The sequence below is a fragment of the Zootoca vivipara genome, chromosome 12 (assembly GCF_963506605.1).
Source record: "Zootoca vivipara chromosome 12, rZooViv1.1, whole genome shotgun sequence".
NCBI lineage: Eukaryota > Metazoa > Chordata > Lepidosauria > Squamata > Lacertidae > Zootoca > Zootoca vivipara.
In genome coordinates this window covers 7,723,543-7,748,343 of record NC_083287.1, presented here as the reverse complement: position 1 = coordinate 7,748,343, position 24,801 = coordinate 7,723,543, and the positions used below count along the sequence as shown (strand labels likewise).

At 42.7% G+C, this 24,801-nt stretch overlaps 1 protein-coding gene across 2 annotated transcripts in view; it reads left to right on the top strand.

Annotated features, from left to right (window-relative positions):
* The window catches only part of BBS9 (Bardet-Biedl syndrome 9), a 225,092-nt gene that overhangs the window by 26,841 nt on the left and 173,450 nt on the right, over positions 1-24,801 (top strand). For both annotated transcript variants that reach the window (XM_060280578.1, XM_035130062.2), the window contains exons 10-14: positions 9,592-9,773; positions 11,984-12,060; positions 16,790-16,843; positions 18,102-18,198; positions 23,926-24,030. In XM_060280578.1, the coding sequence (XP_060136561.1) occupies positions 9,592-9,773; positions 11,984-12,060; positions 16,790-16,843; positions 18,102-18,198; positions 23,926-24,030 (515 nt within the window). The remainder of the gene's footprint in view (positions 1-9,591; positions 9,774-11,983; positions 12,061-16,789; positions 16,844-18,101; positions 18,199-23,925; positions 24,031-24,801) is intronic.

Below are 24,801 nucleotides of genomic sequence, written 5' to 3'. Positions count from 1 at the left end.
GCGCAATTGTGCGGTAGTTGGAGCATTCTTTGGCACTCCCCTTCTTTGGAATTGGGATGTAGACTGATCTTCTCCAATCCTCTGGCCATTGCTGAGTTTTCCAAACTTGCTGGCATATTGGGTGTAGCACCTTAACAGCATCATCTTTTAAAATTTTAAATAGTTCAACTGGAATATCATCACTTCCACTGGCCTTGTTATTAGCAATGCTTTCTAAGGCCCATTTGACTTCACTCTCCAAGATGTCTGGCTCAAGGTCAGCAACCACACTACCTGAGGTGTACGAGACCTCCATATCTTTCTGGTATAATTACTCTGTGTATTCTTGCCACCTCTTCTTGATGTCTTCTGCCTCTGTTAGGTCCTTACCACTTTTGTCCTTTATTATGGTAATCTTTGTACGAAATGTTCCTTTCATATCTCCAATTTTCTTGAACAGATCTCTGGTTTTCCCCATTCTATTGTTTTCCTCTATTTCTTTGCATTGCTCATTTAAGAAGACCCTCTTGTCTCTCCTTGCTATTTTTTGGAAATCTGCATTCAGTTTCCTGTATCTTTCCCTATCTCCCTTGCATTTTGCTTGCCTCCTCTCCTCCGCTATTTGTAAGGCCTCGTTGGACAGCCATTTTGCTTTCTTGCATTTCCTTTTCCTTGGGATGGTTTTCGTTGCTGACTCCTGTATAATGTTACGAGCCTCCATCCATAGTTCTTCCGGCATTCTGTCCACCAAATCTAAATCCTTAAACCTGTTCCTCACTTCCACTGTGTATTCATAAGGGATCTGATTTAGATTGTATCTTACTGGCCCAGTGGTTTTTCCTACTTTCTTCAGTTTAAGCTGGAATTTTGCTATAAGAAGCTGATGATCTGAGTTACAGTCAGCTCCAGGTCTTGTTTTTGCTGACCGTATAGAGCTTCTCCATCTTTGGCTGCAGAGAATATAATCAATCTGATTTCGATGCTGCCCATTTGGTGATATCCATGTGTAGAGTCGTCTCTTGTGTTGTTGGAAAAGAGTGTTTGTGATGACCAGCTTGTTCTCTTGACAGAACTCTATTAGCCTTTGCCCTGCTTCATTTTGAACTCCAAGGCCAAACTTGCCAGTTGTTCCTTTTATCTCTTGGTCCCCTACTTTAGCATTCCAATCCCCTGTAATGAGAAGAACATCCTTCTTTGGTGTCATTTCTAGAAGGTGTTGTAAGTCTTCATAGAACTGGTCAATTTCACTTTCTTCAGCACCGGTAGTTGGTGCATAAACTTGGATTACTGTGATGTTAAAAGGTCTGCCTTGGATTCGTATCGAGATCATTCTGTCATTTTTGAGATTGCATCCCATTACAGCTTTTGCCACTCTTTTGTTGACTATGAGGGCCACTCCATTTCTTTTACAGGATTCTTGCCCACAGTAGTAGATATGATAGTCACCCGAACTGAATTCACCCATTCCCTTCCACTTTCTTAATTAAAAAGGCTATATGCAAGATCACACAAGATTTGTGGAAATTATCATGGAAATATAACACAGAATATCTTTACTTTCTCTTCTTTTTATTTTGATCAGACACTGATGATGCAAAGTTAAAATCATAGAATCATAGAACCGTAGAGTTGGAAAAGAACCCAATGGTCATATAGTCCAACCCCCTATAATGCAGGAATCCAGGTTACCCTCACTGCATAACTCTTCAGATTTTTTGCCCTGTTGTATGTCTGTTGACATCATATTGATATAATATAGCCTTTACTTATGATATAATGTAGCCTTCCTTCCTAAGTAATTCTTGAAATGCTTCTGGGTTTCATTAACAGCACATGCCTGCACTTGCCTACTCTTGAGTAAGTCCCATTGTGTTCTAGGGGGGCTTACTTCAACTCAAGTGGGTACAGGATTGCAGCCTAAGACACATTATGTTGTCATAAACTGATGTGAGATCTCTGAATATTTATTTTCTGTTTTTCCTTTGTACAATTATTATATTTTTCTTCATGACCGTGCTACATCATCTCTCTGATGAAAGTCAGTATGTATTTATTTAAAAGAGAACAGAGAAGCAGCAAATCTTCAGTGGGGTGCTGTTTTTTTTTTCATCGGATGGCCAAGTAGGCAAGGAATCAAGATTCCTGTTTGGACAGCCTGAAATGACCTCCTTCTGGATAACAACCTACTGATAAGTATGTCCAGAGAGCCAACAGATGAGCACATCTGAAACAGCCACATATAGAAAAGGCAGAGGAAAGGAGAGAGTGGAAAACAAAGGAGCTCTGACTCCCCATGGTCAGGGAGAGAGTCTTGGAGGAGAGTAACTGGGCCATCATAACTGCCTTTCTTCTAGCCTGTGGGACTCTAGCCTTGGCCCCATATCTGACAATGTGTTCTCAAGGAATAACTGTTTGCTGGAGAAAGTTATGGGACAGTTGTCACTTCTGATCGACTTTGCTAGTGGTTTATTAAATTGTTTGTTATATTGTATTGCTGAAAGCTGCTTTAAATATTATTTAAAACCAGTATATCCTATATAATAATGTCCATGTTGTCCCTGCGTCCAGATGTCCCGTGTGTCCCTGAGGTACTGCGCATGTGCCCCAGGGATACAGGGATTGGACAGCAGAGACTGCCCGCGCGCACTCTCCCCCCCCCTCTGCCTCCTCCAACCGCCGCTCCCGCCGGACACCGCCTCACTGCAGGGCACGTCAGGGAAGCGAGGGTGGAGGCCGGCGAAGGCCTCCTCACAACCCTCCCTGGCCCGTGAGAGGAGCGGCGGTTGGAGGAGGCAGGGGGGGGGGAGAGTGCACGCGTCCTTCCTGTCGGCGGCTGGGGGAGAGGAAGGAAGGAGAAAGCGCTCCTCCGTTCCTGTCCCCCTGCCACCGACAGCAAGGACGGGTCCCAGGGTTCGGAGAAGCGCTGCACAAGCGCTTCTCCGAACCCTGGGATGTCTGCTTCCTGTCGGCGGCTGCGGGAGAGGAACGGAGGAGGAGAAAGCAGCGCTTTCTCCTCCTCCGTTCCTGTCCCCCTGCCGCCGACAGCAAGGACAGATCCCAGGGTTCAGAGAAGCGCTGTGCAAGCGCTTCTCCGAACTCTGGGAGGTCTCCTTGCTGTCGGCGGCTGCGGGAGAGGAACGGAGGAGGAGAAAGCAGCGCTTTCTCCTCCTCCGTTCCTGTCCCCTTGCCGCCGACAGCAAGGACAGGTCCCGGGTTCGGAGAAGCGCTGCGCAAGCGCTTCTCCGAACCCTGGGATGTCTGCTTCCTGTCGGCGGCTGCGGGAGAGGAACGGAGGAGGAGAAAGCAGCGCTTTCTCCTCCTCCGTTCCTGTCCCCCTGCCGCCGACAGCAAGGACAGGTCCCAGGGTTCAGAGAAGCGCTGTGCAAGCGCTTCTCCGAACTCTGGGAGGTCTCCTTGCTGTCGGCGGCTGCAGGAGAGGAACGGAGGAGGAGAAAGCAGCGCTTTCTCCTCCTCTGTTCCTGTCCCCCTGCCACCGACAGCAAGGACAGGTCCCAGGGTTCGGAGAAGCGCTGCGCAAGCGCTTCTCCGAACCCCAGGATTCTAGCGCCCGTTATTAAACGGGCTGAAAACCACTAGTAGATAATAAACTAAACTAAATTAAAATTTGACTTCCTGGCTCAGTGTCCAGGTGGATGAGCTTTGCAGCAGCCATCCAATGTGCCTTAGCTTCTGAACCCATAACTGGAATATGATGAGGTGCATGGGAGCCAGAGTAATCTTTTTGTACCTTATAAGCTTTCTACTTTGTTTTTCAGCCTCTTATTTCTTACCCCAAACCTTTGCAACAGGGAGAACCATGTTTTTAATATATGATATAGGGACATATGGCTGGGTTTCTTGATTTTTGGGGGGGGAAATTTAGTTGGGTTGCCTTCTAATATTTATCCTTTCCTTGAATAGAATATGTATAAAGTTATTCAGAGCAGTGGAACATACATGTGTTTATAGCAAATAAACTATGTATATGATATGGTATTATCTTAAAGCAGCAGGAATGGAAAGATGAGGTACTAGCAAAATGTTTCTAAATTTAGAGAAATATACATTTTAAATTGTACTTGGTGCATATGTTTCTAATTTAACAAATCTCTTCTCTTAGCCACTAATTAAATTTTGTAATAAGACTCAATATCATTTTCATGACCTAGAAAGTACAGTCCATGAAGCACTCCTTTCAAACCCACCTATTAATGCCTATGGGTCATTCACAGGAGGAGTACTTTGGTGAATTGCACCCCTGGCTTAAATTGTACTGCAGTTTAAGAATTAATGGAAAGTATTACATATTATGTGTAGGTATATTGTAGTTCTAGAGTTTCATCTTATGTAGACAATCTAGCTATAATTTTGACCTTGTAAAAAGGTTTGACACCCATTTAATTTAACACAGCAGGCACCCCATAAGTACAAATTAATTTTTTTGGCTGTCTTTTGGTTCAGTCAATATAATAAAAACTTTTTATTATATATTATGGTGTCGTCACCAGCGGGTGGCAGTGGTAACTAAAAGTTACTGACCTGCTTTTGGGGAGATTTTTCTTATTGTTCCAATGTGACAAAAAAAGTTTAATGATCTGCCTTCATATAAGTTTTGGTAGGGTCATTTTTAACATTAATTAATTAACTTCATATCTTCATGTTTCAGGCTTCTTTAAAAATGAAAAGTGCAACACATATATTATAATAGGATGATACTAGTCCTTTGAATTTTTTTAGCTTGAAACAGCTATTTTGTTGTTAAATAATTTTTATTAATTGTCAGAAAAAGGTTATACAGGATTCTGCAAAATTTAGGAGCTGATGGCAATATACATAGTCCATATATAATAAAAGATCACTCTTGAACAAATATAGACATAAAATAAAGCCAAAATTAATAAACCACAGGTATATGAATACATGGAAGGTAGCAACTAGAACAATATATAGTATAGACAGAGTGGTTAAACAAGACAAAGTTATAAAACACGAACCCTATTATACCAAGTAAAGTATCCAAATGTCCTGAGTCACTCTATCAGCCATATTCATTCAAAGGCCAAGAGGGGTCCTCGGCCATATTCCTCCTTGCTTAAAAATAAAAGAAAGTCAGACCAAAATAGGTACAAAATCATCTGAACAACAACAACAACAACAACAACAACAACAACAACAACAATTTTATTTACACCCCGCCCTTCCCAGTCAAGACCGGGCTCAGGGCGGCTAACAACAAAAATATACACAAGTATAAAAGAAACAATTTAATTAAAATGCAGATTAATACAATGTTAAAATTCAGTTTTAAAATTAAAAATCTACAAGTAAGATAAAACCATTATGAGATAAAACCTTAGGGTAACCCCGGGGTCAGACTGCGTCAGTCCAAAGGCCAAGCAGAACAGCTCTGTCTTGCAGGCCCTATGAAAGATGACAAATCCCGCAGGGCCCTAGTCTCCTGAGACAGAGCGTTCCACCAGGTCGGGGGCCAGTACTGAGAAGGCCCTGGTCCTGGTAGAGGCCAGCCTAACCACCTTGTGACTCGGGATCTCCAGTATGTTATTATTTGTGGACCTTAATGTCCTCTGCGGGGCATACCGGGAGAGGCTGTCCCATAGGTACGAGGGTCCTAAGCTGCATAAGGCTTTAAAGGTCAAAACCAGCACCTTAAACCTGATCCTCTACTCCACCGGGAGCCAGTGCAGCTGGTAAAGCACTGGATGAATGTGATCCCGCGGCTGGGACCCTGTAAGGAGTCTCGCCGCGGCATTCTGCACCCGCTGGAGTTTCTGGGTCAGTTTCAAGGGCAGCCCCACGTAGAGCGAGTTACAATAATCAAGCCTAGAGGTGACAATATCCCACACTTTAGTGTACCAAGTAGTAAGATTGGCCCCATCTAAATTTGTCCAAAAGTGTACAATGGTCATTCTAGCTGCCATAAGCAGGTGTGCAATAAACTTTATTGTTCTATGGGCCCCAATCTCTGAGCAGCGAGAGACTCCAGGGGTTCCTGGTTTGTGTTTGTTAGAATGAACGTCAATGCAGACTGTGGCGACTTTAGGATACATGGTGTTATTTTCACATCTATGGTTTTATTTTCATTCTGTCAGAAAAGTGACTAGCCAGTGCATTAATTTTAATATAAAAATTAATGACTACAACTAGGATCATGGCTTGAGGCTCTCATTTGCACTGAGAGGTATACATCCTTGAGAAATATATCCTGAAAGTCAGAGCCAGCACAGCCATTAGGTGGGGTGAGTCCATTGCCTCAGGCGGCAGAAGCCCTGTGGTGGTGCCCCTTTGGGTGCCTTGCCATCTTCACTGCCGGTGAAGAAATGGCACTGACACTGGCACTGATTTGGGGTGAAATCATGGCAGTCTCTCCCCAAATTGGAGTGATGTTGCCCCAAATCAGTACTGCTGCTGGTGCTGCTCTTCCACCGATGGCAGAGGTGGCGGGGTGGGTAGTACAGGTGTTAGCGGGGTAGGTTGAAATGGGATGTGCCCCCCCTGGTCACAGTGGTTTAATGTGACTGGAGGATCAATGGTGCCTTTGGCCAAGGACTGCTACTGCTGTGTCTGAAAAAGCTAAGAAAAACTTGACCAAGCTGTCATGGACTAAAATAGCACTGAACATTTTTGTCCAGTCAAAGGAGACTATGGGGTTGCAGCGCTCATCTTGCTTTCAGGCCTAGGGAGCCGGCCTTTGTCCACAGACAGCTTTCTGGGTCATGTGGCCAGCATGACTAAACCGCTTCTGGCGCAATGGAACACCGTGACGCAAACCAGAGTACATGGAAACACCGTTTACCTTCCCGCTGCAGCGGCACTTATTTATCTACTTGCACTGGTGTGCTTTCAAACTCCCAGGTTGGCAGGAGCTGGGACAGAGCAATGGGAGCTCACTCTGTTGTGGGGATTCAAACCGCTGACCTTCTGATCAGCAAGAGGCTCAATGGTTTAGACCACAGCGCCACCCGTGTCCCTTTTTTGATTGGAAGGCTGTTGAGAGAGAGAGATTAGTCTTATATCAAAAAAAATTCCTCGGTTTTGGATGCCTATTTTGTTGCATACACTGTTCTCACTTCATAAGCGATGTTAGCTATTGTGCACAGTTTGGTTTTTTGACTGTCACTGTCCAGAAAAACTGAAGAAATCAGACTTTCTGATAATGTAGATCATGAATGTTTCAGATTATAACCTACTTCCATGGAAGTCAGTGCAGAAACCAGGTGGTGAAGGCAGTCAGACATGCTCAGAAACTTCATTACACTTAGTGAAGTAATTAGAACAGCAACAATAACACCAGAGATAACATTATTCACACTAATTCAGTAGATTATTAATATTGCAGGATTTATTAGCGTGGTCATTTCTTTAAACATAAAAGGGATGTTTGCTGTTAAATGGGAATACTTTTCTAAAGTATAAAATATGGTAGAGTAAAAATGGGTTTTTTTATTAAAAAAACTAAACAGGCAGCCAGGTAATTTATAGATACAAGGGCTTATAATTTATAGATCCAAGGGTTTATTAATCCATCTGGAATGATTATTGTTTTATTATATGACAAAAAGTATGCAAAGCACTTGGATTTGTTAAAATGCTATGTTTTCAGCAATTTGTTGTGCAAAAGAAACATGCAAAAAGCATATGCTATTATTTTTGTCCAAAATCCAATAAAAGATAGATTTTCAAATTACTACCATATGTGTGAAGAATTTGCTTTGAACAATAACCGTATTATGGGTACCAAAATAATTTGTTTCAATTGAGTTTCTTCAGTAATAAATAAAATCTTTTAGTTCTTACATTTATTTGGCTTCTTTTAAGATCTTTCAAAAATATTCTACCTCAACAATAAGTAATTGAAACTGTACTTTGTTTGAAATGTGTTACGGTAGTAATGTTCATAGCTATACAGACAATTACAGTAGCTGCAGGAAAATGGCTATAAAATATATTTTAGATCCCTTTTATAATTGCAGCCCTGAAGCGACTTGCTCTGTTAATAGTACTGCTGACACTGTTCTGGGGCGAACCATTCGAGAACTGTAGCTTTGAATTTGGTTAAACTAAAACTGTCTGGGGGTTAGGTGTTCCATAAGATAAATTAATACTTCATAATTCAGTTGCCACCTTTTATATCAATGCAGTTATGAATGCATGGAAAAAAGTATGGGGAAGAAAAATCTTTAATGTTTTCATGGAGTCCTGTATACTTAATTTTAAAATATAAAACACCATAAATTTTAGGACCTAGAGAAAATGTACTTTTAAAAAAACAGTCCTGTAGTTTGACTGCTTAAATATCAGCAAAGCTAATGCAATTTAAATTTTCTTAAATGTGTATAGGATTGCAGCATATCCAACCAGAGCAAAGGAAAATCATTGTATTTTACAACCCTTTGCTTAAACAGCCTATATTTCTTGAAAGCAGAGCAACCATAAAGGAACTATTGGCAGAAAGAATAGATTACCAAAAATAGGAATGTTTGAAGATTGCCTTTTTGGTCCAAGTCTTCAAAAGACTCTCAATGGGCTATTAAACTTGTATGAAACATTTATGGACTTATTACCAAATCATGAGCACACAAATGTTTAGTATTCACTATGCCAGTGTCGAATCACATAAACTCAGCATAACAATTATGTTACCATAACGTTGCAGGTGAACATGCTAGTGCAAATGTTTAGGATATAGACATGTTTGATTAATACAAACTAGATTTGCGTGTATCACATGTACAGTCTAGGGATCTAAATAAGCTAGAACCAAATGAATCATGCTATGGAGATATCTGTGTTAAATCCCGAGAAAAGCAGCTTGGGGGAAGGGCAATTTTCAGAGCTGTACGGTAGCAGGTGCTTATACTTCACCTATCAACCAGCTATAACTTCCCCGTACTCCTAACTCTTTCCCCCTTTCATAAGGTTCTAGACTTAAGTCTGTCTACACATAATGCAGCTACTGTTGTTTGCTTCTTTGTGCTGCAGCAACCCGCAGAAGGGCACTAAGCTGCTAACAGCAAAAGCGTTATAAGCATTTTACAAACTCATCTCATTGCTCATTTAAGTAGGCTTGTTTTTAAAACAGATTTGGGAGTGTGAATACTAAAATTCTGTGTTGTTAGAGGTATTTTAGCAGTTTCTTAATTACATGTCTTCTTAATAACAAATTTCTGGTGACATGATTCAGGTAGGTAGCCGTGTTGGTCTAATGCAGTCAGATAATACACACACACACACACACACACACACACACACACACACACATATATATATATATATATAATGTTCAGAGACCACCTTAGACACCAACTCAAGCATGCACATGAAAGCTTATACCAAGAACAAACTTAGTTGGTCTCTAAGGTGCTACTGGACAATTCGGGTGACATGAAACATGATGGTGATACTTAGATTTATTACAAGTGATCTGATTTCACCAACCACACACTCAGTAGAAATCGACTCCCCCCCCCCAATGTACAGACAGTGCCTTGAAAAATATATGTTTGGAAGCATTTTTAATAGCAAAGGACATTGCATTGGCATTCTGTGCTGTTGCACTATGGTGCTATTTAGCTTTCCTCCCTTTTTATGCAGAGATTTGAAAGGTGTGATAGTCACACTGAGTGATAGTGGTGATCTACAATGCTCCTACCTTGGTACAGATCCATCTTTATTTCAAGCTCCAAAAGTTGAGGCTCGGGATATAAATTATGAAGAATATGATGCAGAAATGAATAAACTTCAGAAAATCATTAAAGAAGCCAGAAAAATCAACGGTATGCTTCCCCCCCCTTTTTATTGAAATTACATCAGTTGTGGTTGGTTGGTTGTCCATTAAAATCTAACTATAGGATTTATCTTTAATTTGTATTTAATGAAGTATCTGCTGAATTAAGCTATGCAAATAAACATGATTTTAATTCTCTTCCCCCAATATTAAAATATCTATGTAGTAGTGGTAGCGGGTTATGCCATTTTCCCCTAGAAAAGTTTGCTATAACAATTCTGGCAACAAATTTACAATGAAGAAATAACTCACCTAGAAAGAATACTTCTGGTTCTTCCATGTTCATTGTGTTTTTAACGTATGTAAATGAATGTTAATTGTAAACCAGCTTGGTAAGATTATATCCTGAAAGGCAGAATATAAACAACTGGAAAAATATATAATTTATATAGACACATAGAAAAATGTCCATAATGTCCCAGGAAGAGTGAAGGTGTTCAACCAATGATGTTTCTTTCCTGGAGTGCTTCCTGGAAGAAGCCTCTTCATAAAAAAAAAAAGAGGCTGCTGTGACAAAGGGGAGGAATGGAAAAGGAATGGGGAGAACTGGAGCTGAGAAGCAGAAAGAGTCCAAACCTAAGTTGACTGAGGAACATAAACCGCCGGAAAGGAAGCAGAGTGGGAGCATCTGTAGCTTCACAAGGGATCTGGCCACTCACCTTCCCCTTTCCTTCCTTCATTTTCTGTTTTGGTTGCAGAATAGCATTAGATACTTTCCCTCTTCTGAGTGTTCTTTTTCTTCTACATTCCCAATAAAGACATTTGTTTTGAAAGCTTCCTCCCCCCCCCGCCAAACAGAACTGTGAACACACTGTGAGGAGTGTGTGTGAGAGAGATACATTATGCGTGCATGGGAGTGTGGGGTAGCTACTTCCACTTTTTGCACACCCATTGCCGGCATGTGATCCTGGAGGGGAGGGCAACTATGCAGGATGAATAAAGGGTTAAAATAAGGTTGCCATACATCCGGGGAAACCAGGACATGTCCTTTTTTGGGGGGCCAGCATGCCCATCTGGCTGGATTTTTACATTTTAAACGAATGTCTGGGGTTTTTTTTGGGGGGGTGAGGTTGTTTTAGGGGCGGCATGTGCATGCTCGGTCAGTGCCACCCACCCTCCTGGCCGTATGGCAATGCACATGTTCAGCCCTTGATTCCCACCTGGGGAGCAGAGGCAGGGCTCTTTTTAAAAAAAGCCTCTCCAGTTTTGCTCTCTGTCACTTTCCCTGGCTTTCCCAGCGTATGCTGAGGTTTAAGAGGGACTTTGGCACATTACCTGCCAGTGGCCCCCTTCTGACATGCTCCCCTTTTCTCACCCTGGCCTACTTTTCCTACCTGATTGAGCTGCCTTTTTTTTTAAAAAAAAACATCCCTACCTCCTCATGAACCAGGCAGCTTCCCTCCTTTATTTTTAAACTTCTTATCCCTTGACAACAGCAGAACACTGAGCCCTCATTGCTGTGGTCCTCTGGCTACCCCCTTGGTTTCCCCACAGCGCACTGGCCCAGTTCACTGGGGAAGAATTATGTGTGGAAACCAAGATGGCAGCCATAGAGCATCTGCTGGCAAGCAGCAAAGTGTTTAAAATAAAGGGATTGGCTGTGAAGCGGTCTGAAATTTCAGCAGGTAGAGGGGAGGGGCTAAGAGTAGGTATTGATAGCTACTGGGGCAACAGTACTGTACTTTTCTCCCTTTCTATCTTTCATTTATTTTCTTTCTTTCCCTTTAATTTACTATTTCCTTTATGCCTCCTCTGTTGTTTTATATAATAATGTCTCAGGTATAAGGAGAGCGGAATAAGATACCGGTAACATTGAAGGAGAAGATTGGCTTTGCAAGAGGGAGGAAATTTGAAAGGAAAACTCTAGTTAAATTTTGATGTAAAATTTTGAAAATATTCTGAAATAAAATGTTGTAAGTAAAGTTTATATGAGTATGGGTCTTTGCTGCGTTAACAAAGTGTGAGGACTTATATGTGAGTAAAAGCTGAACTTCCTTTCAGATCAAGATCAATAAAATAAATATGGAAAATATCTTTGTTACTATTCAGTATCCCTCCCTTTGGGGAAGTATTCACCAGACTATAACTTGTGAATCTGCACATATGGGACTTTATCCTAAGTTGGAACTTCAGCTCTAAGTCTCAAAACATGGTTATGAAATCATTGACTAAGCTTCATAGTTTACTTTTTTTTTACAGACATTGTGCCTAAAATGGGAAAAAATGAAGATTTTGCACTTCTTGTGACGGTCTCACCTGATCTTGATTCAGCGTCTGTACGTAACCTTAAAACTTACAGATATTCTTACATAGATTTGTTTTTATAGAAATTGTATACTCTCAAACCTGATAGATAGTGCTTATAGCATTTTTGTTAAACTAATGAACACTGAGCTTAAATTTAGAACAATGGCCAGGAGCCCAAAACCTACTCAGGGACTTGATCATGCCGAGAGAGAGATTTTAAAGTAGATCCCCATGCCATATCAATAACTGTCCATAAAGGTCAAGTAACATTTTTTTAAAATAAAAAATTGTTCACTTAGTTACAAAAGTTGCTTGCCCTACCTTTTGTGTGTGTGTGTGTGTGTGTGTGTGTGTGTGTGTGTGTGTGTGTGTGTGTGTTATTTTGAGAAATGTAAAACCAAGCCACCTTGTGCAAGAAACCAGTCCTGTTCTTGGTATCCTGCCCAATATTAGTCATAATGTTACATGCTTAAATACAGCGACTTTCTTAAGTGAGGCTATTTCTGTTCTCTAAATCAGGCTTCCTCAATCTTGGCCCTCCAGATGTTTTGAGACTACAATTCCCATCATCCCTGACCACTGGTCCTGCTAGTTAGGGATCATGGGAGTTGTAGGCAAAAAACATCTGGAAGGCCGAGGTTGAGGAAGCCTGCTCTAAAGCCTTATTCACTTTTAACACTAAGCCAAGCTTGCTGATGTACAGGGGGAAAAACCCATAGGTGTTTCACTCCTTCCTCTTTCCTGTTGCACTATTGGGAGTTAAGTCATGGTTTGGCTTAGTGTTATGTTCAAACCCAGATTTCTGGTTTGTCTTGCTCCAAATAAACCATGACCTGTAATCAAGGTTTGTTCTTGGTTTAGAGTGCTTTTTATAATATAAAGGGATTGAAGAAAAAAATCTATAAATGTAGCATCTGTATTGAACTTGAAGTCTTTAATACTGTGCCATCAAACATTTACCCAATAACTAATACTGAGTAATTGAACACATCCTTAATAATTAGACTTAATAGTAAATTATATAAGAAATTCATAACAGATCGTCAGAATGTTTTTATTGTACCTTATGCAAACATTGCCAATATCCATTGAATGTAGCCATAGCAAACCACATAAGGATCATGGGTATTTGATCTGATCCTATAGCACTTGGGCCACTCAAGCCAGAGCAACATGCATCAGGATTATGCTTTTAAGTTACTACAATATGCAGTAGGCTAGTCTTAATTTGAAAATGTTTGTACAGAGAAAATAAATTTTGAAATGAAATGTTAACTTATTCTTTTAGAAATCTTGCAGTACTGTACAGCTACAGAAGGATGAAGGAAATCCTGGTTTGGTTATGACTGTGCTTCATTGATATTGTTGGCATGGTGTTCAGTTGATGAATGATGACAGCCTAAACCACAGTAAAAAGAAACTGGCTGCCTATACTAAACTATGTTCATGCACCACCCATCACATGTTTATTTGATGCCAGTTGCTGCTTGCTCCAGAAGCTCATCTCAGCTTCCTATACCCACCAAGAGCTGTCAGTCAAATGTTAATCCACCACTATTTGCCTCCAGCTGTTAATGAACATTGGCTATACTCAGGCATCATGGGAAACCATGGTTTGAGCTAACTATATATTAGAACACAAAGGCAAGCCCTCGTTTAAAGCCATTTGTCTGCTTTCCTTTTCTGCTCTTTTGGCATTTGGCTTCATCATTTTATTCTCATCTCCATGGTGCAATAGCATGTCGAGGCAGAGTAATTGATTTAACTGTGGCTTCTTAATTCAGATAGTACACCAAGCCACAGGTAAGTTTCCCTAACCATAGTCTGACATTGTATCTGAATTGAACCATTGACTGTGTTCTCTCTCATTCTAATTTGTATGCTAAAAGAAGTTATTTGAAGTTAGTGGGCCAGCTGGCATGCTTTCCTAAGCACTAACTGTTAATTGTTAACAAGTAAATCCTAATACCTTTGGGGTAATTAAATTAAGAACTATTATGTGTGTAGATATTTTATTTAATATTTTAGCTGTTAGGCTCTTGGTTTTTGAATCATTTTCAGTAATTTATTGCAGTAACAGGAGAAATAATTTATTCAGCAGCAAATAAGAATTGTTTCTAAAATATGACATGCATAGTTACAATTTGAATGATTTTAAACTGCCTGTTAATGACATGTATAGACTGAGTAAGATAAAGTATTATTTATGCTCTACAGCAGTTGACACCATTGCACTAGGTACAGTGGTACCTCTACTTATGGATGCGATCCGTTCTGGGGTGCTGTTTGCACCCCGAAAAGTCCGTAAGTAGAGTGCCGCTTCTGTGCATGCGCATGACACAATAGAGCGCTCCTGTGCATGTGTGAAGCGCGCAGAATATAATAATAATAATAATAATAATAATAATAATAATAATAATAATAATAAATTATTATTTTTACCCCGCCCATCTGGCTGGGTTTCCCCAGCCACTCTGGGCGGCTTCCAACTGAATATTAAAAACAATACAGCATCAAACATTAAAAACTTCCCTAACCAGGGCCACCTTCACTTGTCTTCTGAAAGTAAAATAGTTACTTGTTGCCTTGACATCTGCTGGGAGGGCGTTCCACAGGGCGGGTGCCACTACCGAGAAGGCCCTCTGTCTGGTTCCCTGTAACCTCACTTCTCGCAATGAAGGAACCGCCAGAAGGCCCTCGGTGCTGGATCTCAGTGTCTGGGCTGAATGGTAGGGGTAGAGACGCTCCTTCAGGTATACAGGACCGAGGCCGTTTAGGGCTTTAAAGGTCAGTACCAACACTTTGAATTGTGCTCGGAAACGTACTGGGAGCCAGTGTAGATCTCTCAGGACCGGTGTTATGTGGTCCCGGTGGCCACTCCCAGTCACTAGTCTAGCTGCCACATTCTGGATTAATTGCAGTTTCCAGGTCACCTTCAAAGGTAGCCCCATGTAGAGCCCATTGCAGTAGTCTAAGTGGGAGATAACCAGAGCATGGACCACTCTGGCGAGACAGTCTGTGGGCAGGTAGGGTCTCAACCTGCGTACCAGATGGAGCTGGTAGACAGCCGCCCTGGACACAGAATTAACCTGCGCCTCCATGGACAGCTGAGAGTCCAAAATGACTCCCAGGCTGCGCACCTGGTCCTTCAGGGGCACAGTTACCCCATTCAGGACCAGAGAGCCCTCCACACCTGCCCGCCTCCTGTCCCCCACAAACAGTACTTCTGTCTTGTCAGGATTCAACTTCAATCCGTTAGCCGCCATCCATCCTCCAACCGCCTCCAGGCACTCACACAGGACCTTCACCGCCTTCACTGTTTCTGATTTAAAAGAGAGGTAGAGCTGGATGTCATGTGCATACTTCTGCATGTGTGTGGCGAAACCTGGAAGTATACATTTCCGGGTTTGCCGCGTTCGCAACTCGAAAATCTGCAACATGAACCTAACACAACTAGAGTATAAGATTGTGCCCCTTGGAATATAAATTTCTGTAAAGCAGAACAGATTGGAATATAATAATAATAAAAATTCCTTCCAGTAGCACCTTAGAGGCCAACTAAGTTTGTCATTGGTATGAGCTTTCGTGTGCATGCACACTTCTTCAGATACACTGAAACAGAAGTCACCAGACCCTTATATACAGTGAGAGGGTGGGGAGCGGTATTACTCAGAAGGGTGGTGGGAATAGGTGATTGGCTGATAGGTGTGGTAAACCTGTTGACGACTGTTAACGACTGCAATTGGTCTTACAGGAAAAAGCAAGGGGTGAGATGGCTAAAAATAACTTTATCATGTATAATGAGATAAGAATCCAATGTCTCTTTTCAGACCAGGTCTCTCCATGGTTTTAAGTTTGGTAATAAGTTGCAATTCAGCAACTTCTCTTTCCAGTCTATTTCTGAAATTCTTTTGTAATAAGACAGCTACTTTGAGATCTTGTATAGAATGTCCTGGGAGATTGAAGTGTTCTCCTACTGGTTTCTCTGTCTTGTGATTCCTGATGTCAGATTTATGTCCATTTACCCTTTGGCGTAGGGTTTGGCCTGTTTATCCAATATAGAGAGCTGAAGGGCACTGTTGGCATTTGATGGCATACACAATGTTAAAAGATGAGCAATTGAATAGTCCTGAGATGGTATGTTTGATGTTGTTGGGGCCAGTAATGGTGTTGACTGGGTGTATGTGGCATCAAAGTTGGCATCTGGGTTTATTGTAGGCTCTGGTATCAGTGTCCATGTTAAGTCTGGTGGTGGTATTATTGTGGGTGAGGAGTTGTTTAAGATTGGGTGGCTGTCTGTAGGCAATGAAAGGTCTTCCTCCCAGAGCTTGGGATATGTTGCTTTAACTGATTGTACAGAACATTCTTGCCCTTTGTTTCCTCTTTTTATAGATAATTTTAAGCAAAGATTTTTTTGGGGAAAATATTTGGATGATATCCAAGACATTAGCAAAAACATCTGAAAGTTGATATGCACAAACTTATCTATCATAGAGAGTAATGGTAATAGTAATATCACAAGCATATTACATCTGTTGGATTTGACTGTTTTACTATGCTGAGAACACAGCTCCAGGGGGTTGAATGGCTGAGTGATTGGGACGCCATAGTTAGATATCACCCAACATTTTTGTGCATCTTAATTCTTTTATTATTGTTTTAAGACCTCTACAGTAAGTTGAAATCTAGCCATACAATATGTTCATTCCTGTGTGATACTGAATTTGCTGTTTCTGTGTTTCTTCTTCTTCTTTACAGCAAGCCATTGACAGTGAAGTAAAAGCAGAGGTGGTTCCTTCTGTGACAGTAAAGGTATTGGCCTTGTTGGGACTTTAAGACCAAGTATAACACTCAATCGAATCCCCGCGACGGGGTGAGCTCCCGTTGCTCGGTCCCTGCTCCTGCCAACCTAGCAGTTCGAAAGCACGTCAAAGTGCAAGTAGATAAATAGGTACCGCTCCAGCGGGAAGGTAAACAGCGTTTCCGTGTGCTGCTCTGGTTCACCAGAAGCGGCTTAGTCATGCTGGCTCGGAAGCTGTACACCGGCTCCCTCGGCCAGTAAAGTAAGATGAGTGCCACAACCCCAGAGTCATTCGCGACTGGACTTAATGGTCAGGGGTCCCTTTACCCTTTACCTATAACACTCAAAAGATTCAAACCATGTTTTTTTATATTTAGAGGGCTGGTTCTAGAAAATATACAGAAGTGACTGAGATTTTGATGATTTACATTGCTTGTGATATGCATTAAATAAATAAAAATTAGATGTATACAGTGCTTTTTTTCTGGGGATACAGAGGGGTATGCATGCCCATGGACATTTTGTAAATCTTTGTTTTGTCCATTTACTGTATTTTTTCACAATTTGAACTGTAAAATGGTTGTTTTCCTGAGTCAAAATGAGAGTACCCCTAAACATTTTTTGTAGAAAAAAAGCACTGGATGTGTATATACATCATGGGTCTCTGTGTTATGGGGAAAGCTAAGAGAAATGCCTCCTGGAGAGGATTATGTTTAACAACCATAAACATTATCTATGGTCTTGGAAGTGAGCCTCTCTAGGAAGATGCTATCTTCTTGAACCAGGACTGACTCACAGGTTGTCATCGTTTGGGCATTTATTTATACCCCGCCCATCTGGCTGGGTTTCCCCAGCCATTCTGGGCGGCTTCCAACAAAAGATTAAAAATACATTAAAACATCAGTCATTAAAAACTTCCCTAAACTACATGTGTGTGTGTGTGTGTGTGTGTGTGTATCTATACTGTATCTACATTTGTTCACTACAGTGGAATTAAAGGATGTTTAGTGAATATTTATTTTTGTTTCATAGATTTATGGCAGGGGGATTGGGAATTTCCCAATGGAGCATAATATTCTAATTGCATTCTATTCACTAAAAACTTGTTTTCATGTACATAATTCTTTGGAAGATCTCAAACTGATAAGAATTACAAAATAATAGCACTTCAACAGTTGTTACTAATTTACTGTTCCTTTTTCAGTTGCAATGTGTTCTAATTCACCTGGTATTTTCCATAAATGCCTTTCTAATTTTTACTTCCAACAGATCACTGTGGAGGGCAAACAGCTGACACTTGCAAAATTATCAATATGTGTTCAACCTCCTTTAGCTTTGACTCATGACAAATTCACCTTGAAATTAGGTAAATGTTCTAGCTTTCATCTATAGTTATTTCTGTTTTTTGTCCATTGCCTATCAAACTGCTGGTACTATGTTATAGGTAGGTAGCCGTGTTGGTCTGGGTCGAAGTAAAATAAAAAAATTCCTTCAGTAGCACCTTAAAGACCAACTAAGTTTTTATTTTGGTATGAGCTTTCGTGTGCATGCACACTTCTTCAGATACAGTGAAATAGGAGTCCCCAGGCACTTATGTAGAGAAGGGGTGGGGAGGGGGTGGGGAGGGGGAGGGGAGGGGAGGGGGGATCACTCAGAAGGGTGGTGGAAATGGGTGATTGACTGACTGATAGCTGTTGATGACCGAAAACGACTGCAAATGGTTTTGCATGAAAAAGCAAGGGTTGAGATGGCTGAAGATCGCTTATCCTATATAATAATGTCCATGTTGTCCCTGCGTCCAGTTGTCCCGTGTGTCCCTGGGGTACTGCGCATGTCCCCCAGAGACACAGGGATTGGACGGAGGGACAACCAGGGACACAGGGATTGGACCCGCGCTCTCGGGACACAGGGAACAGCCAACTGCCGCTCCGCCAACCGCCGCTCCGAAGCCCAGTCTCATGCTGGAGGTGCGCGGTGAGGCGGCGGGGGAGAGAAGCGCTCCCCCCCCCGGCAGCCTTGCCGCACACCTCCGGCATGGGACGGCGCTTCCTCGGGGAACCCGAGGAAGCCGAAGCGGCAGCGGGCGCGGAGGGAAGCCCGCTTTGGCTTGGCGGCGGCGGGAAGAAGCCAGCCAAGGAAGAAGCCAGCTGGGAAGAAGCCAGCTGGGAAGAAGCCAGCCGCCGCCAAGCCAGTCCCGGAGCCGAATTGCGGCGCGGCGGGGTTTTTCGCCGTTTGCCTCCCCCTCGGGGGAAGGCAAACGGCGAAAAGCCCCCGCTACGGACTGGCTTGGCGGTGGCGGGAAGACCCGCCACCGCCAAGCCAGTCCCGGAGCCGAATTGCGGCGCGGCGGGGTTTTTCGCCGTTTGCCTCCCCCAGGGGAAGGCAAACGGCGAAAAGCCCCCGCTGCGGACTGGCTTGGCGGTGGCGGGAAGACCCGCCACCGCCAAGCCAGTCCCGGAGCCGAATTGCGGCGCGGCGGGGTTTTTCGCTGTTTGCCTCCCCCAGGGGAAGGCAAACGGCGAAAACCCCCCGCTGCGGACTGGCTTGGCGGTGGCGGGAAGACCCGCCACCGCCAAGCCAGTCCCGGAGCCGAATTGCGGCGCGGCGAGGTTTTTCGCCGTTTGCCTCCCCCAGGGGAAGGCAAACGGCGAAAAGCCCCCGCTGCGGACTGGCTTGGCGGTGGCGGGAAGACCCGCCGCCGCCAAGCCAGTCCCGGCAGGCCGCTTCCTCTAGCGCCCGTTTTTAAACGGGCTAAAATCCACTAGTCATGTATAATGAGATAAGAATCCGATATCTCTGTTCAAACCAGGTCCCTCCATGGTTTTGAGCTTGGTGATAAGTTGTAATTCAGCAACGTTGTTCTAAATCTGCCATGAAGATGTTGGCATACTGTGGGGCCATGCGGGTGCCCATGGCTGTGCCGCTGATCTGGAGGAACAGGTCATCACCAAATTTGAAGTGGTTGTGGGTAAGGACAAAGTGGCAGAGTTTGGTAGCAAAGAACAACGTTTCCTTAACTCCTACCCACTCAAACTTCTTCTGTACCTGCGATACATTGACGATATTTTTATTATCTGGACACATGGACAACAGACCCTGGAAACCTTCCACCAGACATTCAATGACTTTCACCCCACCATCAACCTAACAATGAACCAATCTATGCAAGAAATACATTTTTTGGACACTACTATAAAAATACAGGATGGACATATAGCCACCACCTTATACAGAAAACCAACTGACCGACAAACATATCTACATGCTTCTAGTTACCATCCCAAACATACCAAACAATCCATCGTATACAGCCAGGCCCTACGTTACAACCGCATCTGTTCCAACTCTACAGACAGAGAATCTCACCTAAGAGATCTACAGCAAACCTTTTTAGAACTAAAATATCCACCTGATGAAGTTAAACAACAGATCAACAGAGCCAGACTGATACCCAGAGACAACTTGCTGCAAGACAGACCCAAAAAAGAAAATAGCAGAACACCACTAGTCATCACATACAGCTCCCAAGTTAAAACAGTACAACGCATCATCAGAGATCTACAGCCTCTCCTGGACAATGACAGCTTCCTTTCTCAAGCTCTGGGAGGAAGACCTTTCATTGCCTACAGACAGCCACCCAATCTTAAACAACTCCTCACCCACAATAATACAACCACCAGACTTTACATGGACACTGGTACCAGAGCCTGCAATAAACCCAGATGCCAACTTTGCTGCCACATACACCCAGACAACACCATTACTGGCCCCAACAACATCCAACATACCATCTCAGGACTATTTAATTGCTCATCTTCTAACATTGTGTATGCCATCAAATGCCAACAGTGCCCTTCAGCTCTCTATATTGGACAAACAGGCCAAACCCTACGCCAAAGGATAAATGGACATAAATCTGACATCAGGAACCAGAAGACAGAAAAACCAGTAGGAGAACACTTCAATCTCCCAGGACATTCTATACAAGATCTCAAAGTAGCTGTCTTACTACAAAAGAATTTCAGAAATAGACTGGAAAGAGAAGTTGCTGAATTACAACTTATCACCAAGCTCAAAACCATGGAGGGACCTGGTTTGAACAGAGATATCGGATTCTTATCTCATTATACATGATAAGCGATCTTCAGCCATCTCAACCCTTGCTTTTTCATGCAAAACCATTTGCAGTCGTTTTCGGTCATCAACAGCTATCAGTCAGTCAATCACCCATTTCCACCACCCTTCTGAGTGATCCCCCCTCCCCTCCCCACCCCCACCCCCTCCCCACCCCTTCTCTACATAAGTGCCTGGGGACTCCTATTTCACTGTATCTGAAGAAGTGTGCATGCACACGAAAGCTCATACCAAAATAAAAACTTAGTTGGTCTTTAAGGTGCTACTGAAGGAATTTTTTTATTTTGCTGGTACTATATTAGTATTCATTAACACTACTTTTTTCTGAGACGGATATGTTTGACTTTCATTCTATATTCTCTCTCCCCCCCCCCCCCGAAAAAAAGTTCCAGGTAACAACCTGTCATGTAAATAGTGATAGGAAAAATGGAAGCTAATCACATCAGGTCACATTATAATATATAATATATTAGTAATGGAAATTACGGTATTAGAAATGTTTCTAAGAGGATACTAGGACAACACCAAGGCCCATCTGCCATTGGCTAATATATATTTTAAATAACAGAACAAGTAAATGGTCTAGAGTGAAGCCTGCCCTGTTCTGTATTCTGTGTTGTATGGCAAGGTCTCAAGCCCTCCCGGGAAGTGGAATAAAGACATATGAAACAGTTTTTTTGGTTAATGGGCGAAAAAGGCCATAACTTTATTGGTTACAGAATGTGCGTGGTATTGGCTTAGGCATTGGAAACCACACGACTATACAGTGGTGCCTCGACTTACGAATTTAATCCGTTCCGAAGGCACCTTCGTAGGTCGAAAAATTCGTAAGTCGAAAAGCGCCATTGGAAACGCAATTTCCCATAGGAATGCATTGGAAATGGAAAAATTCGTAGGTTGAAGCAACCCCATCTAAAAATTCGCAAGTCGAAAAAACCCTATCTAAAACCGCCGTGGTTTCCGTTTGGATGTCGAGAAATTCGTAAGCGTGTGGCCATTTGCCCCATTCGTAAATCGAAAAATTGGGTTGTCGAGCCGTTCGTAAGTCGAGGTACCACTGTATCTGACTCCTGCCCATCTGCAGGAGTCTTGGAAGGGTTAACCACCAGTAGGGGGAGCCTTGCTGATGCACATCAACTAGGGACTCCCTCAGGGTCACCGCTTGGGGCCCTAGCCCACCGTCTGGGGTTTCAGACGGAGACCATGCCTCCCAGATTCCTTTAACGGAATACTCTTGAATTAGGATGGGTAGGTGATGGCCACTACGTCCCTTCACCTTCAACCTAATACTCCAATGCCTAACTGCCAAATCTTACAAAGTTGTACGATTTACTACAAGGTAGGCAAAAAAACCAGCCAGTGCCAATTTGCCAAGTGGAAAAATTCCTACCAGGCCCCTTGGACAACCAAGGCGACCAACCGAGGTCCATAGCAAGGTCAAGAAATAAAAGAGCCTAACCTAAGGGTGGGAGGGCGGGAGAACTGGCCAAGCAGGGAGAAAAACAGGGTCAAGTCCTCGGCCGTGGGCAGTTTAAATAGCCCACACCATGCCCCCGGACCATCTGAATTGGACGGCCTAAGGGTCACGTGGCCCCCATCCAATGGGGCAGGGGCAATCCCGCCCTGCACATGTGGGGAGGGCTTGCTCCCAGCCCGCAACAACATCTCCCCAGGAACGGGAAATGGCTTTTTCTGTAATACTTGGTTTGAGCATCAGGTATTCGTACATACTTGACTACATCTCACTTGGTGTTGTCCTAGTGCTTCCTCCGAAACACCCTTACCGCGAGGACAGTGGTCGCTTCCCTACACCAAAGAGTCAGGCTTTGGGCTTGTATTTCCCAGTTCACAAGATTAATTGCTTTTGAAACTTGATAAGACTTTCAAAAGCAGTTTATGATATGGCACTGGGTCTTAAACAGAACAAAAACCTCCCATTAGATATTCCTACACCCTTGAGTCACCTAAAGTATCTCTTTGGAATGAGGGTAATAATTATTATTAGAAATATGTAGGTCAATTCTGTGTAGATCGCTAGCAGAAGTTTGCAGTCCAAATATTGTCCTTTTGCTTGGAAATTTCCTACTTTGTACAGTGGTTTCATAGCAGCTCAGAGTACTTTTAGGAAATTCTGCCAGGATAGAACTGTCGCTCAGAAACTCCCTGTGGCCAGTGAGCTAATTTTCAAATAACATAGAAACTTCATGATGTACCTCGGGGCATTCCAGCGATAACACCCAATTTGTTCATAGCTTCGTGTATGTTTGATGTTAATTTCTTAGTGGCACCACAGGATTTTGTCATAGGTATTTTGCCGGTAGTACCAGAACTGAAAGTTTTGTGGGAAAGTGTTTTTAAATTCAGTTTCATTACTTTACTTAAGCAGATTGCACTGCCTTTTATATGGTTTCACAAGGTGGTGTGCAAACAGGAAAAAGATTAAATGAGTGAACTGTCAATAAAAACAACAATAAAAGTAATGACACAGCAGTGACCTGAGCAATTTTGCCAAAGAATTATGTAAATCTGCAAGTCGTGTATTGATATCTGGCAAAAAAGACTATGTTGTATAGTTCTAGATATATACTTTGAGGGACATAATTATAGATGATAAGCTTGTGATACTTCTAAATCCAGATTGCATCATCAAATTGTCCAGGAGGCCAGAAAACTAAGGTACTAGAATTAGATGGCTCAAGAGGCTGATTGCTAGGCTTCTATGGTGTTTCTGTGGGAATTAAGAAATTGATTGTTGAGTAAATTTTGTTTCCACACATTTAAGAATTATAAATATGTATTGTTCATAGATGGATAGTACTGCATGTACTTTTTTTTGGGGGGGGGTAACAAATAATGATCTATGATTCAATTAATATTTCCTTAGAAATGGTTTTGTAGAATTACATGAAATCTCTCCCCTCCCCCCAGTTGACCTTTTTGTCTTTATCTGTGTTTACAGAGTCATCTGTATCTAAAACAGTTGTACTCTCTGCCTTTCTAAAGGGGAATATCTCACCAGCAGATCTGGAAGGTACCGCTCTAGCTTCATATAACACAGCAACAGGTAAATATTATGAAAATTTGAATAAATGGGGAGGGGCGGCGTCAACTGTTTAAGTTTTTAACTGCAATTGTTAAACTTGCATTCTACCTTCTCCCCCCTGGAGCGTGTGCAATCCAAATTTCTTAGAGCTCTTCTACAAGTCCCCAGATGTGTTCCAATTCGCATGGGTCAGACTAGAAACGGGGACAATGAGAGTGGAGGCTTTCATCTGCCTAATACCAATTTACAAATGGCTGACATTAAATCTGCTCCATCAAGAAGCAGATCCTCTGCGACCAGTTCCAGTCAGGCTGGCTGACAGCAGTCCTGAACACCCTCCAGAAAATGGGTTTTGCTCCCCAAACCCTCTTAAGTCTGGGGTTGGGCCAAGCAAAAGCCACGGTTAGACAAAGAATCATAGACATTGAGAGACAACAGGACTGCTCAAGATGCCCTGACTATAAAATAGGAGAACCAGAGAGATATATAGCCGGTCCGGCAGCTAACCTCTCCTTCCTTTTAGCCAAAAACAAAAGAAGGGCTTTCACACTCGCCAGAAGCTCAGCCCTGCCCTCACCAGCCCTGGAAGGATCTTACAAAAAAAGTCCCATACACCCAAAGACTCTGCGCCTGTTCATTGCGGAAAATAGGAAGCCCAGAGCATCTATTTTTTAGATGTCCCTTCTATGAAGAGACACGTAGGGAGATCCTTGATTCCACGCTGGTGAGGCTAGCTGACCTCACGGAAAAGCAAATATACATCCTGCTCATATTAGGCAAAGATGAGAAGAC